At 35.5% G+C, this 14,472-nt stretch overlaps 1 protein-coding gene across 9 annotated transcripts in view; it reads left to right on the top strand.

Annotated features, from left to right (window-relative positions):
• LOC105225365 (uncharacterized) overlaps positions 1 to 14,472 on the top strand; it is an 86,951-nt gene that overhangs the window by 54,302 nt on the left and 18,177 nt on the right. For all 9 annotated transcript variants that reach the window (XM_029549830.2, XM_011203785.4, XM_019989917.3 and 6 more), the window contains one exon: positions 1,597 to 2,094. In XM_029549830.2, the coding sequence (XP_029405690.2) occupies positions 1,597 to 2,067 (471 nt within the window). In that variant the 3' untranslated portion in view covers positions 2,068 to 2,094. The remainder of the gene's footprint in view (positions 1 to 1,596; positions 2,095 to 14,472) is intronic.

Below are 14,472 nucleotides of genomic sequence, written 5' to 3'. Positions count from 1 at the left end.
AGTTTTGGCGCCGATTGATAACTGTAGACGAAACTTGGATTCATCATTATATGCCCGAAACCAATCTAAACAGTGGATTAAAAAGGGGGAACCAGCCCCGAAAAAACCTAAAGCTGTGTATTCGGCTAGGAAAGTGATGGCCAGTGTTTTTTGGGACAGCCATGGAATTATTTTTATCGACTATCTTGAAAAGGAAAAACTATAACAGGAGCATTCTACGCATCATTATTGGATAAGCTAAAGGAAGAAATTTCGAAAAATCGGACACATTTGCAAAAAAAGAAAGTCTTTTTCCATCAAGACAACGCACCATCTCACACCTCAACAGTCGCCATGACGAAAATCCACGAATTGTGGTTCGAACTGCTAGACCATCCACCTTATTCACCGGATCTAGCACCAAGCGACTTTTTTTTATTTCCTCAACTTAAAACTGCGCTCGGCGGCCAGAGATTTTCGTCAAATGAGGAGGCAATCTCTTTCGTGAACTCGTATTTTGCTGACAAAGACGCCAAGTACTATTTGGAGAAGGGTTGCAGAGATGGGAGCATCGCTGGGAGAAATGTGTGGAGTAACAAGGAGACTATGTAGAAAAAAAAATAAAAATTTTGAAAAAGTCGCGTGCATCATGGTTAGGTCGGTTATTTATCGGACAGCCCTCGTACAAGTACGAGTATATACATATATAAATAGTAATCTGCTTCTTATTATTGCTCCATAAATTTTAAATGGAGTTCCAAAGTTATGGCGTTATACAAGTATTTTTATTTTCCTCGAACAATTCAAAATTTTGGGAATCAGTTCGATTTTCGCCTTTTTATAAGGATCAAAAGTCATCCCCTTTTGAAGAGTACAAAGCAAATTTCTGGCCATTTAAATGATTTGCTTGTATTTAACAACTACAAGTAAAATAACGTATTTTTTTACGACTGCAAATTAGTAATGAACATTTGTAAGAATAACAAATATACTAGGAATAAAACTGAAAACGGATTTGAAAAATTTATTTTCAAAGACTTCCATTTCTCTGACAATGACTGTATGTACGGTGTTTTCCAATAAGAGTTATATGATTTATTCAGAAAAATCAAGTCGTTTTCATGAATAGCACGTTGAATATTGACTTTTAAAGCTTGAAGAGAAATTCCACCAGACCAAAAACGACACAGAACTGTCAATTTATTTGAATGTACTGGTTATTCATGAATAATTTGGAACGTTGTTCTTGCGTATATCTTCCCCGGACGAAATTGTATACATTACTGAATACAATGGAAGAAACTTACAGATCATTACATATTAAAAATGGCCAAAACGACACTTAGAAATCATATCATCCCCATTGAATAACCCGATATTTTTATCAAATTTATTTAATTTTTATCCATTTGTCCTACTATTTCAAATATTTCAATGTGTATGGTATAATTTAGTATATAATATAATGTTCTTTACCAAAAAAAGTTAATGTCAATCTGTTTTCCACATAGATCATTAAACAATTCCTTTATTGTATTTTTCACATTTTTACTAAGTCAATTTAATCTTTTTGTGGTGAGAAGAATATTAAATTTAAAGTATTTTTTTCATTTATAGAGCAGCTACTTCGATTGCGATGATTCGGACAGCCTCTCTGAAGTGTCTAACTCAGATGAGTACGATGAGGACACAACGAACGTGCTTAACAATTCGGTTGAGCTAGTAATGTATGCTAATTGCTACAGTGATAATACGATGACTGGCAATGAAATATCGACAATACAGCAACGGCAACATCAAAAAGGGTCTAGTTGTTTCCAGGAGCAACGACAGCCCAATTTCACTTGCCCTGAAGTTAATTGCAATGCAAGAGAATTCGGCGGTGTTGATCAAGATAGTTACAACTTGGTTGCCAGAGGCGGCGATGAAGCTGCCAATGGCATTAAGCGAATAAATGTCGTCAATCAAAATGTACTACACTCAGTACAGTGCAATGAGCTAGAAAACTGTTCAAGTTTCAATGGGCTTAGTTTAAGAGATGCCAATAATGAGATGCTCCTAGACACTGGAAGCGAAAGCCGAGGATAGAAGCACTGCTGTGGAAACGTTGGAGAGGTAAGGGTTAAGTTACTTTTTTCTAAGATTAAGGCAGGAGAAGGGACTCATACATTTGTTACTTTTTTCTAAGATTAAGGCAGGAGAAGGGACTCATAGACTACAAGCATGTCTTTGGCTAATCGAGTTGGACATTTAATTTTTCATTTATGTCTCGAAATTTTATTTCAAACTTACTGGTTGTTTAAAATGTTTAAGTCAGCGGCATACGGTGTAAAATATAAATACTAATTTGCATTTTACTGCTCCAAATAGAATAAAGCTTTTACAATTGAAATTCAAAACGATTTCAAATGAGAATTTAAATCATGTTTTGTTATATGAATTATTAATTGTATTATTGTAGGATTTAAAATTAATTCTGAACTTTAGGTTACTTGCTAGATCAAGAAGATGATTGCTTCAGTAATTAAAAATATATTGAAACCATTATTTTCTTTAATAATGTATTATTTCCAGAACCTTTTAATTTATATTTTAGTTTTAAATTTTGAATTAATGATACGAAAAGCGCACGCAAGAGTCTGTGTATAGCGTTTTGTAGCAGCGTGGAATGCATTGATCTTGTCAACAATGTGTTAGGAGAGTAAAACGCGTGTTGACTTGGCGACAGTATAAAACGGAAGAAGGGAGGAAGTTTATTAAATAATGAACTTAGCTTCTATTCATTATGACATCTGTAAGTCTAAGCAATATACAGGGTGTTTCGTAAGATTATAAATGTACAATTTTCTTTTCAACACCTTCCCTAAATTGAATATTTATGTTAATTACAAAATTATAAGAAAATAAATTTGAAAAAGTAATACAATTCAGTTATGAGTAAGAGAAAATATTTTACTAATAATAAAACGAGAATAAATTACTTTAAGCCAAATTCATTTGACAGTTGTTTTGTTTTTGGCGCAGATAATGCTCTCGTAAAAATATCGGCCATCATTTTATCGGTGGCAATATGGTATAACTTAATTTGGCCATCTTCAACCTTTTCTTTGATGAATTTTGATAAGATGTCTACATGCTTCGTTCTACTTGAGTATGAGTTATTTTCAGCTATGTGTATAGCGCTCTTGTTATCGTAGAATAAGGTCATAGATTTCGAAGCTTTGGGCACTAACTCCTTTTCAAATCGCTTAAGTCAGATTGATTATTGTGTACCAGCCACCAATGACATTAATTCGGCTTCAGTAGATGATAAGGTTACAGTACGTTGCCTTTTAGTAGCCCACGAAATGGCAGCATTCTGAAAAGAAAAAAACATAGCCAGTTGTTGCGCGGCGATCACTTACATCATTTTCCCAGTCAGCGTCGCAAAAACTAACGATTTCATCAGGACTACTCTTATACACTAAGCCCTTGTCAATAGTTTCCTGGAGATAGCGCATGACCCGCTTTACTGCAGTCCAATGTACCTTCCCTGGGTTCGTGCTGTATCGGCTTAACAAGTTGACAGCAAAGCATATATCAGGGCGCGTGACCTGAGCGGCAAACAGCAGACATCCAATAGCTTGCTTATAGGGAACAGTAGCCATTTCCCTTTTTCATCATCATTAGTTGGGCATATCTCCGCGGACAGCTTTTGGTTAACGTCGAGGGGTGTGCTTACAGGATTGCATTCCTCCATTCCGAAACGTCGAATTACATTGGCAATGTAGGAAGATTGGTCGATCTTCAGAGTTCCTTCTTTGAGATTTTGACGCATACCCAAAACCGATGATGCTGCACCTAGATCTTTCATTATGAAAGTTTCAGAGAGCTTATTTTTTAGTTTGTTCAGCAGCTTTGTATCGTTGGCGAATAGGATGACATCATCCACGTAAACAGCGACGAATAGAATTTTTTTGTCAGCGACAAGAAAATACACGCATTGGTCGACGTTGCTGCGCTGCAAGCCGAAACTAACTAGCGTTGAATTGAGCTTTATGTTCCAGACACAACTAGATTGGCTCAGACCATATAACGATTTTCGCAGCTTGCAGACGTGACTGGATCCATCATCAAAGGCACTCGGCTGAGTCATATAAATCTCTTCTTTAAGGTCGCCATGTAAAAAAGCACTTACAGCATCCATTTGGTAAACAGTAAGATTATATTTCACCGCAAAAGCAAGCAAAAACCGAATTGATGTACACATAATATATCGCACAACTGGTGCGAATGTCTCGTCATAATCGTTGTGCTGTTTCTGGTTGAATCCTTTCACCACAAGCCTTGCTTTATAACGCACAGGATCTCTGTCTGCATTTACCTTTCTTTTGAAAACCCATTTCGACGGAATGGCTTTCTTTCCCATAGGCAGGACTGATAGTTCCCAAGTGCCGTTGATATCGTGAGATTCAATTTCTACACACATTGCAGACTGCCAAAGTTTATTTTGTAGGCTTGCCATCGGGCAATTGATATTGAACACTTTTGTCTAATTTTTGCATCACATTTCGGAGTACAACAGCATGGAGCAGAAGGGCAAAGAGGTTTCTGTTGGACAGCGGAAAATAGTTCTGAAACATTTCTAGACGAATTGATCTCGTTTGATCAGTCTAGAGTAAATTCTGTGTATTTGGAATCAACTGGAAGAAGCGGCATAGTGGTGTGAGCAAGTATGGCTGTATTTGCGTTGGAAACTTTTATAGAACCATTTAGAGAGTCAGTTATCAATCAGAGTGTATACATTAATATTTTTAAAAACAAATGCACTGAAAGAGCTGACAAATTGTGGCTTGAAGATGTATTGTATTGTCCAAATATGAGCGCGATCTGTCAATAAGTTTTTTATAGCAGCTGCTTAAGGGGTTATACGCAGTTAGAATTTTTGGAATTTATATATATTTGAGTATATTCTCTGAAAATTTGAAGTCAATCCGAAATTTCCAAAATTTGAGAAAAAGAATCAATGTTTGAATTCGCTTTAAAAAATGCACAAATCTGGTCATTTGAAGTTTGTGAAAAAAAATTGTATAGAATCCTCGTCATTCTCTTTTTTCTTTTCTATAAAATTGTTCAAATTCACCAATTGATCACTTATCTTCTCTTCATGGATATGAAAATTTTTTGACTCAAGAAACTGCATTGTTTGCACAACTTCTTCATATCCAACTTCTTTTGATGCTTTTAATTCGGACAAAGATGAAGTCCATTACAACAAGTATTCAAGAGCTTCCTGATAAACACTGACGGTTCTTTCATGGAAATCAAGGCATTCCTTTTCTTTTCCTTCTGATTTCAAAGTGTCAAGATTTGAAAGTAGAGTAAGAGGCAAAAACTTGTGCTTGATGCTCTCGCGCAAGGAATTAGCAACGGATTCAATGATTGAATTAATTTCAAGAACACTGTTGCCTTCGCTTTCTATTGATGCTATTTTACATTGAAAAATGAGCATAAGTGAGTGGACAAACAAAAGATATGTAGCTTTCAGCCAAACCATCAGAAAAGAAATTTTCCATAAATTTTGGAGGTTTTTCGATTGATAAAAAGTAAGCTTTTAATGCAGGGAACAGTATGAGAATTCGTTCCACTGCAGGAAACAAACTAAGCCATCGAGTCTTGCTGTGTGAAAGTAAAGGTTGATATTGAACATCAACGAACTCACAGAATTCTTTCAATTCAGCTGTTTTGACAGTGTACACTGAGAAATGCTTGAATAGTTTAAAAACGAGGGAATCAATATCATATTTTTCGAATTGATCTAATCCATGCTGGGCACAATTATGAAGAATATGAGCAGGGCACTCAACACCAATGACATGAGAATTTACTTTTTCTTTGAGTAGGGCCAACACATTGTTAGACCCCTTGCGATTCAAGCCACCAAAATTGATTGGAGCGTTATCTGCTACAAAAGCTGTCAATTTTTCAATCAAATTTGTCTCGAGAACGCTTTGAATCAAATTTGTAATCGTTGCAGCCTTCTCGTTATTTGTTTCTTGTAAATCCAGCAATTTCACTTGAATACCCCCATTTTCAAAATCAAAGTCATGAGTAACAATGGGGAAAAGCTTATGATGACCATGATTAGAAGCATCTGTGCTCAAACTTATGAGCTGAATTCCTTCTAAAGCTTTTTGTACATCGTATATCGCGCGTGGAACCAAAATTAATTATAGCCTCAGTTTTTGTTCTCGCACAAGACAATTGTTTGGCTATTTAAGATTATTCATAGATTAACGTACGAAGAAGAGGTGCAGTACAATCCATTACATTATAACTAGAGTGGTGTTTTACAGTGTGGAATGTCAGAGTTCCTTCTGCAGTCCAAGTGCCGTTGGAGATAATTTTATGAGCATGAAAGTATCCAAGGATTGCGATGTTGAAAAGGTTCTCACGTTTTTTTGTGTGTTCTCTGAGCTGAAGTGTTTTCTTAAATCATAAACTCCTAAAACAATTGAAACATTCCAACTATCAGCTGGCAAATTTCATTTATCATGCATAATGCATCATTTAAAATTCAAATTATCACGGTTCATAGAAAAAGATTAAGAAGACAGAAAAGCGTGCATTCAATCAACTACAATACTCGTACAAGACACATTCAAGAATTTATATACATCAACAATACTTTTTTCATGTCATACTGTATACAGCATGAAAAACAAGTATTATTGATCTTAGAGGAGAAATTATAAAGGGTACCCACCGCCATGAGCAAAAGAAAGGGAACAAGAACAAACTTCACACTTCACTTCTTGCTCGGTTTTGCCCTGTACAAAGCAAGGGAATTTTTTTTCCAATGCGGACGTAAAAGCATAATTGTCTTTTCTTTTCCTTTTGCTTCAGTTGATAACTGCAAGTACTCCAAATATTATCTGTAAAATGAATTTAATTTTCGAAATAATTTCATTTCACATCATATTTATAACCTCACAAGTCTTGGTCTGCACACTTACCAATAACTTTCTTTTCATCGAATCGTTCGGTGCGTTTATCGAATGTGCGCGTGTATGTATCCAATAAAATTGGATAAATTTGCGAAAGGTGTCTGCTAAAAAATTCAAAATGCAGAAAGAGATTTTAGTTTCACGTGATCCTTCGATTGAATATAGAATTTTAAACTTCATTACAGTATTTGCTGCGATAAGTGAATATGTGCAAGGTAAGTCTTGTAGGGGAAACATAAAATTTGAAACTGCTTCTACCCGTGGACTCGGTTTCAAAATCGTTGTACTGTGTGATAAGTGTGAGAATCGTGTGATAAACTCCAGCCCTTTTGTCAAGCATTCTTACGAAATAAACAGAAGATTTATATTTGTGATGAGAACTCTGGGATTAGGATTAAAAGGCGCAGCAAAATTTTGTGGCTTGATGGATATGCCTGCTTTTTTAACACAAAACACTCATTCTTGTGTGAAAGTAGCAGCTGAAAAACTGTTTGAAAAAGCCTGTACGGAGGAAAGAGAAGCGACTCCTGGAAACCAAGGTGATCAATGTGATGCAGAATTAACAGTTTCGGGTGACGGAACCTGGAAGAAACGAGGGCATTCTTCTTTATATGGAGTGACATCATTAATTGGATATTATACTGGAAAAATCATTGATATAGCTGTGAAAAGTTCTTACTGCAAGTAGTGTGAGGTTTGAAACCTAAAAAAGATACTGAAGAGTATACTGAGTGGTACGATGAACATAAAAAACTTGTGCTGCAAATCACGAGGGCTCTGCAGGTAAAATGGAAGTCGATTCTGTTATTGAAATGTTCAAGCGTTCTATCGAATAATTCCAAGTTCGTTATAAAAACTACAAGGTCTGTCGCAAAAGAAACAGTACTGTTAAAAAAAGCAAAAAAAAGGTAATATTTTTCAAGAGTTGTTTTTTTTATTCAAAGTAGTTTCCTTGTGCTTCGATACAGCGTTTAGCCCGGTCAATTAGCATTTCAAATTAGTGTTTAAGGTCATTTTTCGGAATGCTCTTGAGGATATCGGTCGTCGCCTTTTGGATAGCTGAAATGTCCTGAAACCAGTGTCCTTTCATGGGCAAATGAAGTTTTCTAAATAGGTAAAAATCACAAAACTCACAAATCAGGTGAGTAGGGTGAGTGATTAATGGTTTATATGGAGTTTTTGTCAAAAAATCAGCGACAAGCGTCGACCGATGACACGGCGCATTATCGTGCAACAGGCGCCAGGACCCTGCCTCACGGTATTGTGGTCGAGCACGACGAATGCGTGACAAAAGACGCTTCTTAACACCAAGGTAAAACACGACATTAATCATTTGGCCAGGTGGGACGAACTCTAGGTGTACAGTACCCTCGGAATCGAAAAAAACAAATCAGCATTGTCTTTATTTGATGGCTCTCGTCCTCATGACCTTTTTGGAATCGCTTAAACCACTCATGCACATTACTACGGGATAGACACTGATCACCATAAACATTTTTCATCATTTGAAATGTTTCAGTAAACGTTTTCCCAAGTATAAAATAAAATTTAATGTTTGCTCTTTGTTCAAAATGCATTTTACGACCGATGACCAAAAGCTGCTGTGACTTTTTGATCGATAACATCGATTGTAGTTATCCTATTGTCTTAAAACTTTTACGAAATGTCAACAAGAGATCAAACTTTTTATTTCAACCAATAGGTGGCGCCACCAGAAACAGTTATATTTAAAAAGTTATTTTTTTTGTGCGACAGACCTTGTAGGTGATGGCGATTCAAAAACATATTCTGGGTTACTGAAAGCTGCTGCTTATAATAACTATGAAATTGTTAAAAAAGAATGTATCGGACATGTTCAAAAGAGGATGGGCTCACAACTCCGCGACCTAGTAAAAAATACGACTGAACCAATGGAAAAAGACGGAAAAACAATTAATAAAAAAGTACTTTCTGGGAAAGGTAAACTCACAGCTAAGCTAATAGATAAGCTGACAGTTTATTACGGTTTGGCAATAAAAAGAAATTATGATTCTGTGGACAGTATGTATAATGCAATTTTGGGAACTTATTATCACTGTTGTTCGAACGATGAGAATCCTTAACACGAAATGTACCCAAGTGGAGGAGGTTCATGGTGCACTTGGCAGCAAGCGCTAGCAACAGATACATTATCTTCTTACACCCATGATTATCCAGCTTTACCAGCTGATGTTGCCAAAGCTATATATCCAATTTATGAAAACTTTAGCAACGTAAATTTATTGGAAAGGTGTTTAGGTGGATTCACACAAAATAATAATGAGAGTTACAATCAGCTAATCTGGAAAATAAGTCCGAATGTTGTTCCATGTGGCTCTAAGGTTGTTGCTGCTGCAACATATATTGAAGGTACAACATCATTGCTACACATTATGAGTGCATTAGGGCTTTCATTAAGCCCCGCAGCTCATGATTATGCTCAGAAAAGGACGCAGAGCGTGTGATGATTTCCGACGCGAAAGCGCTAGGGAGCACGCGCGAAGAAAGAATGGCTCGACGACAACACCAGCTGGACTTACTGGAAGCTAAGGATGTAAGTTAAAAAAAGCAAAATTTACGTATGCGTAACCTACTTCTGAAACTTTAAACGCGTTTATCTCAAAACTGTCAGTTCAGAGTCGATGAGCAAGATTTCTCAGAGATGGCTCAACTAATCGGGCTGAAATATTAACACAATATTTTTAGATACATTCTTCAGGTATTAAACGAAGGAATAAGATGAAAAATTTTTTTTTTTTTTTTTGACAATTTAGTGCGAAAATTTTCATCAAAAACGAAAATTTTTTTTCAAATTCCCGCCATTTTGTCAAAAATGAAAATTTGTTTATTTCTTCATTCAATACCTGCATTTATCTATCCTTTAAAAGAATTCACATTTTTATATTCTCGCAACACAGTTGCTAAGGAGAGTATTATAATTTTATTCACATAACGGTTGTTTGTAAGTCCTAAAACTAAAAGAATCAGATATAGCGTTATATATACCAAAGTGATCAGGGTGACGAGTAGAGTTGAAATCCGGATGTCTGTCTGTCCGTCCGTGGTTCCGTCCGTGCAAGCTGTAACTTGAGTAACAATTGAGATATCATGATGAAACTTGGTACACGTATTTCTTGGCACCATAAGAAGGTTAAGTTCGAAGATGGGCAAAATCGGCCCACTGCCACGCCCACAAAATGGCGGTAACCGAAAACCTATAAAGTGTCATAACTAAGCCATAATCTAAGATATTAAAGTGAAATTTGGCACAAAGGATTGCATTACAAAGACACCCGGAAGTTCGAAAATCTTTATAGGTATTAAGCATATGGAGGCTAAGGGAACTATTGGTCCGATTCAACCCATTTTTGACATACAGACATACCATTATAAGAGAAGGAATTTCTGTTATATATATCACACATTGACCGACATTTTCGAGGTACAAGGGTCTAAATATTCGGTACCTAGGAGCTTGAACAGTTTTTATTGGATTTAAACAAAATTTGGTCATGGAAGCTGAACGATTCAAGTGGAATTTAAAATTGTGCTATATAGGAAGTAGACGTGGTTGTTGACATAAAAATATAATAAGAATGCCTTGTACTAAATTTTGTCGAAATTGGTTGGTGGGGTCCCGAGACATGGAATTCCAACAGAAAGTGGGCGCCACCCCCATCGTCCAATTTTCACACCGCCTCCCATAGCATCTTGGTAAAAATATAATGACCACAAAAAAATGATATTTTTTCCATGTAATTTATATGGAAAACAGAAAATTTGAAATAGGCACCTCTTAATATTAATATTAAGAACTCATCTTTTGAGTGACTTTTTTTTACACATTTTCGAAAGTTTTGAGCCTGTTTTTCAGTTGAAAAAAAAGGTTGCCTCAGAATGACACACCCTAATATATATATATATATATATATAACCCTATATCTATCTCGTTTAGTTTTAAGTAATACGTACAACCGTTAGGTGAACGAAACTATAATATCCTGTAGCAACTGGTTGCAAGAGCATAAAAATAAAATTTTGCAGTTTGAGTCTCAATCCTCAGAAATGCATACATAACGTAACACTGTCATTTCATTATTTATTGAATCTGCTACTGCTTTCTGAAATTTAATTAAAACTAAGCAAGCTCAAGGTTGTGGTTGAGCTTTTGTTGAATCGGTCTAATACTTTCCTTAGCCCCCATATACGTAGTATACAAATTTTCGAACTTCCGCCTGACTTTACTCTATATGATTGATTTTACATCTTTAAGTATTTCCATGGCTCTGATTCTTGCAAGTTGCAAGAGTATAAAATGTTCGATTGTAGCCGAACTTCGCTCATCCTTACTCGTTACTAATACGATGCTCTTTATAAGGCTTGCAGATTTCTCCTTTTCAAGCAAGTTTGATTACAAGATTGAAGCCTGGAACCTCTGTATTTTGTCAATGTTAATCGCATGGGTCTTACCCCACAGTTGAATACCATACATCCAAACCGGCTTTATTACAGCGTTGTATTACAAAACTTTGTTGTCAAAGCTAGTTAGAATTTTTATTTAAAAGCCAGTTTAAAATTTGCTGTGGACAGAAAATTAGTCATCCATTCATTACTAGAAAAGTAACCGTTACTGGTAAGAGAACGATATGCATTTGCTAAATTTATTATTAGAATATCAATAAGGTTTCTCACGCCTTTTTAAGTGCGTAGGAAAATATCCGTTATCATTTCCATCCTGATGTTGTTAATTTGTTATGTCGTCAAACATTCAATGGGCAAAGATTTAGCGCAGTTATAGTTTTCGACCATCAGTTGTGTTTGGTTTAACAAATAACTGCTCTAGGTTGTGAAGTTACATTTATTAGTCAATATTATTACAAACTTTAATAAAATGGCAAAAGGAAAATATTTTTAAAAATGATTAATTATTGGGGGACCTTCAAAAAAAACGGTACAAATCAAGTAAAAATTGCTAATATAGTAAAATGTTCCAGAAAAATGGTGTAGACTGCATCAAAAAGGTTAAGAGTGATCCCAATCTGTTAACCCAAGACATAATTCGTAAGGCACCGTAAAGTAAACCAGCGCGAAGACTTTTAAATGAAAATAATTTGTTTGGGGGTATGAGCAGAAAGAAAACCGCTATTGTCGAAAAAGAATATTACGGAGCGTTTGCAATTGGCTTATACATAGTCGCAAATGAAAAGATTTAAATTTTTGGAAAAAGATACTTTTTACGGACGATACTAAATTAAACCGGTTTGGATCTTATAGATAAGATATACCAAAAGGCGGTATAACGTAGAGTTGGGCCACTAGGAAAGATAGAAGGGAATATGGATAAATTTGTTTATCTTGATATATTAAGGAATACAAATGAGCCATATATGTATGTATTTGAGCTGTTATTGCAGTAAATTGGATCTTTATGCACCATAACGACTGCAATCATGCAGCAACTGTGATAAAAAACTGGCTTACGCGAAAAAAATTCCATTTCTCAATTGCCCAAAGCAAATGCCAGAACTAAACACATCAATTATTTATACATACATATATACTACATATGTATATTGATTTCGTTTTTTTTTTATCAAACCTTATGGCGAATTCGAAAACATTTATCTATATTTGCCAATACTACATACTATTAACATGCCACAACTAATAAAATGTTCCTTGAGATTCAGTAAGATCGCCAATCATATGGAGTAAAGTCATCCGGATGTTTGTTTTATGGGAGATAGGTCAAGTTTTCACCCAATTTCATTCATATTGCGCTCAAAGAAACACTGTTATCAGTAAATTACCTCATTTTCGTTGAGATAATTCTCATGTTGGCCAACATATGCAATATAAAGTCAGAGCTAAGGAAAGTATTGACCCGATTAAACCCTTTTTTGACAGATAGACATACCATTGCCAGTAAAGGATTTCCTATGAATTTCAATTATACTGGTATATCTTACATATTGACCGTTACTTGTGGTAAAAAGTCAACTATAGGTACTGAGTTCAAAATATTCGGCACCTAGGGGCTTGAACAGTTTTAGTTGGATTTGGGCAATTTTTGGTCATATTGGCGTACTCTAAAGTGTTATTCGTACGAAGTTTATTTGAGATTTATGAGAATGTAGCATTCTTCGTAATAGCATGAAAATTTATAATTTGCTTATAATATAGTAATATTACAAATATTATTCAATATATATTACAAATTGAAATTGGGAACCGAAGATAATTAGATAATTTATCGAAGTGTTCCGAACTGCAGTTTACTTAGTCTAATTTTTTATGTAGTTCATTTAATATTGTTAACTACTGTGCGGTGAAGTGAATATATATTATATTTAATATCTTGAAGATAAATCCATTATAGTGCATTACAATTCGCAATTTCCACGGAGTTTCCTTTTCTTAAATGAAAAAAATATAGTCACTAAACAAAAAGTAACAGAACTTCGTATTAAATTAAATATAAAATTATGCAAATAAATGTAAATTTATTTCGTAGTAAAAAAATGTAAATAAACAATTCGTGCTTAATTTAATTATCGTAATATATTTATCAATTCCCTAATTTGTATCTCATATTTTTAACAAATATTTACCAAATATTTTTCTTTTATTATATGTAATACAAGGGCGTTCCAAATTAAACAGGGCTTTTTGAATCTAGCGCCCCCTAGTGGCACCATCTATATGTCGACTGGTGTGTTAGAATCTGCTATCTTTATCGATTGTCCAGTGAAATTTCATGACATTTCATCGATTGGAAGTGAAATTATTGCGTTTTAAGTGTCAGTATGTTGGTGTTATCGGTGCGAAAATGAGCTTCGAACAAAGAGCCAAATTAAAGTTTGTTTGAAAATTGGTAAAACTTTTACCGAAACGTTACAATTGATGAAACAAATTTATGGCGAAGATTGCCTATCCAGTAGCAGAGTGCACGAGTGGTTTCAGCGTTTTCAAAGTGGTCGTGAGGACATACGAGGTGTGTTCAAAAAGTATCGCGAATCGTAACTGACAGTTTTCTTCGATTGCAGGGGCGTGGTGCATCATGAATTCTTGCCACAGGGAAGAACGGTCAATAAGGAATATTACCTGCAAGTTATGCGCAATTTGCGCGAAGCAATCCGCCAGAAATGCCCGAATTTGTGGAAGAACAAAAATTGGCTTTTGCACCACGATAACGCCCCTGCTCACACACATCGTTGCTTGTGCGCGACTTTTTGGCCAAAAACAACACACTAATGATGCCGCAGCCACCGTATTCCTCAGATCTGGCCCCCTGTGACTTTTTCTTGTTCCCTAAACTGAAGAGGCCCATGAAAGGACGACGTTACGCTTCTCTTGACGAGATAAAGACGGCATCGAAGGAGGAGCTGCAAAAGATAAAAAAATTATTTTTTCAAGTGCTTCGAAGATTGGAAAAACCGTTGGCACAAGTGTATAATATCTCATGGGGATTACTTTGAAGGGGACAAAA

This window comes from Bactrocera dorsalis, chromosome 3 (assembly GCF_023373825.1).
Source record: "Bactrocera dorsalis isolate Fly_Bdor chromosome 3, ASM2337382v1, whole genome shotgun sequence".
NCBI classification, from domain to species: Eukaryota; Metazoa; Arthropoda; class Insecta; order Diptera; family Tephritidae; genus Bactrocera; species Bactrocera dorsalis.
This window is presented reverse-complemented; position numbering and strand designations above follow the sequence as displayed.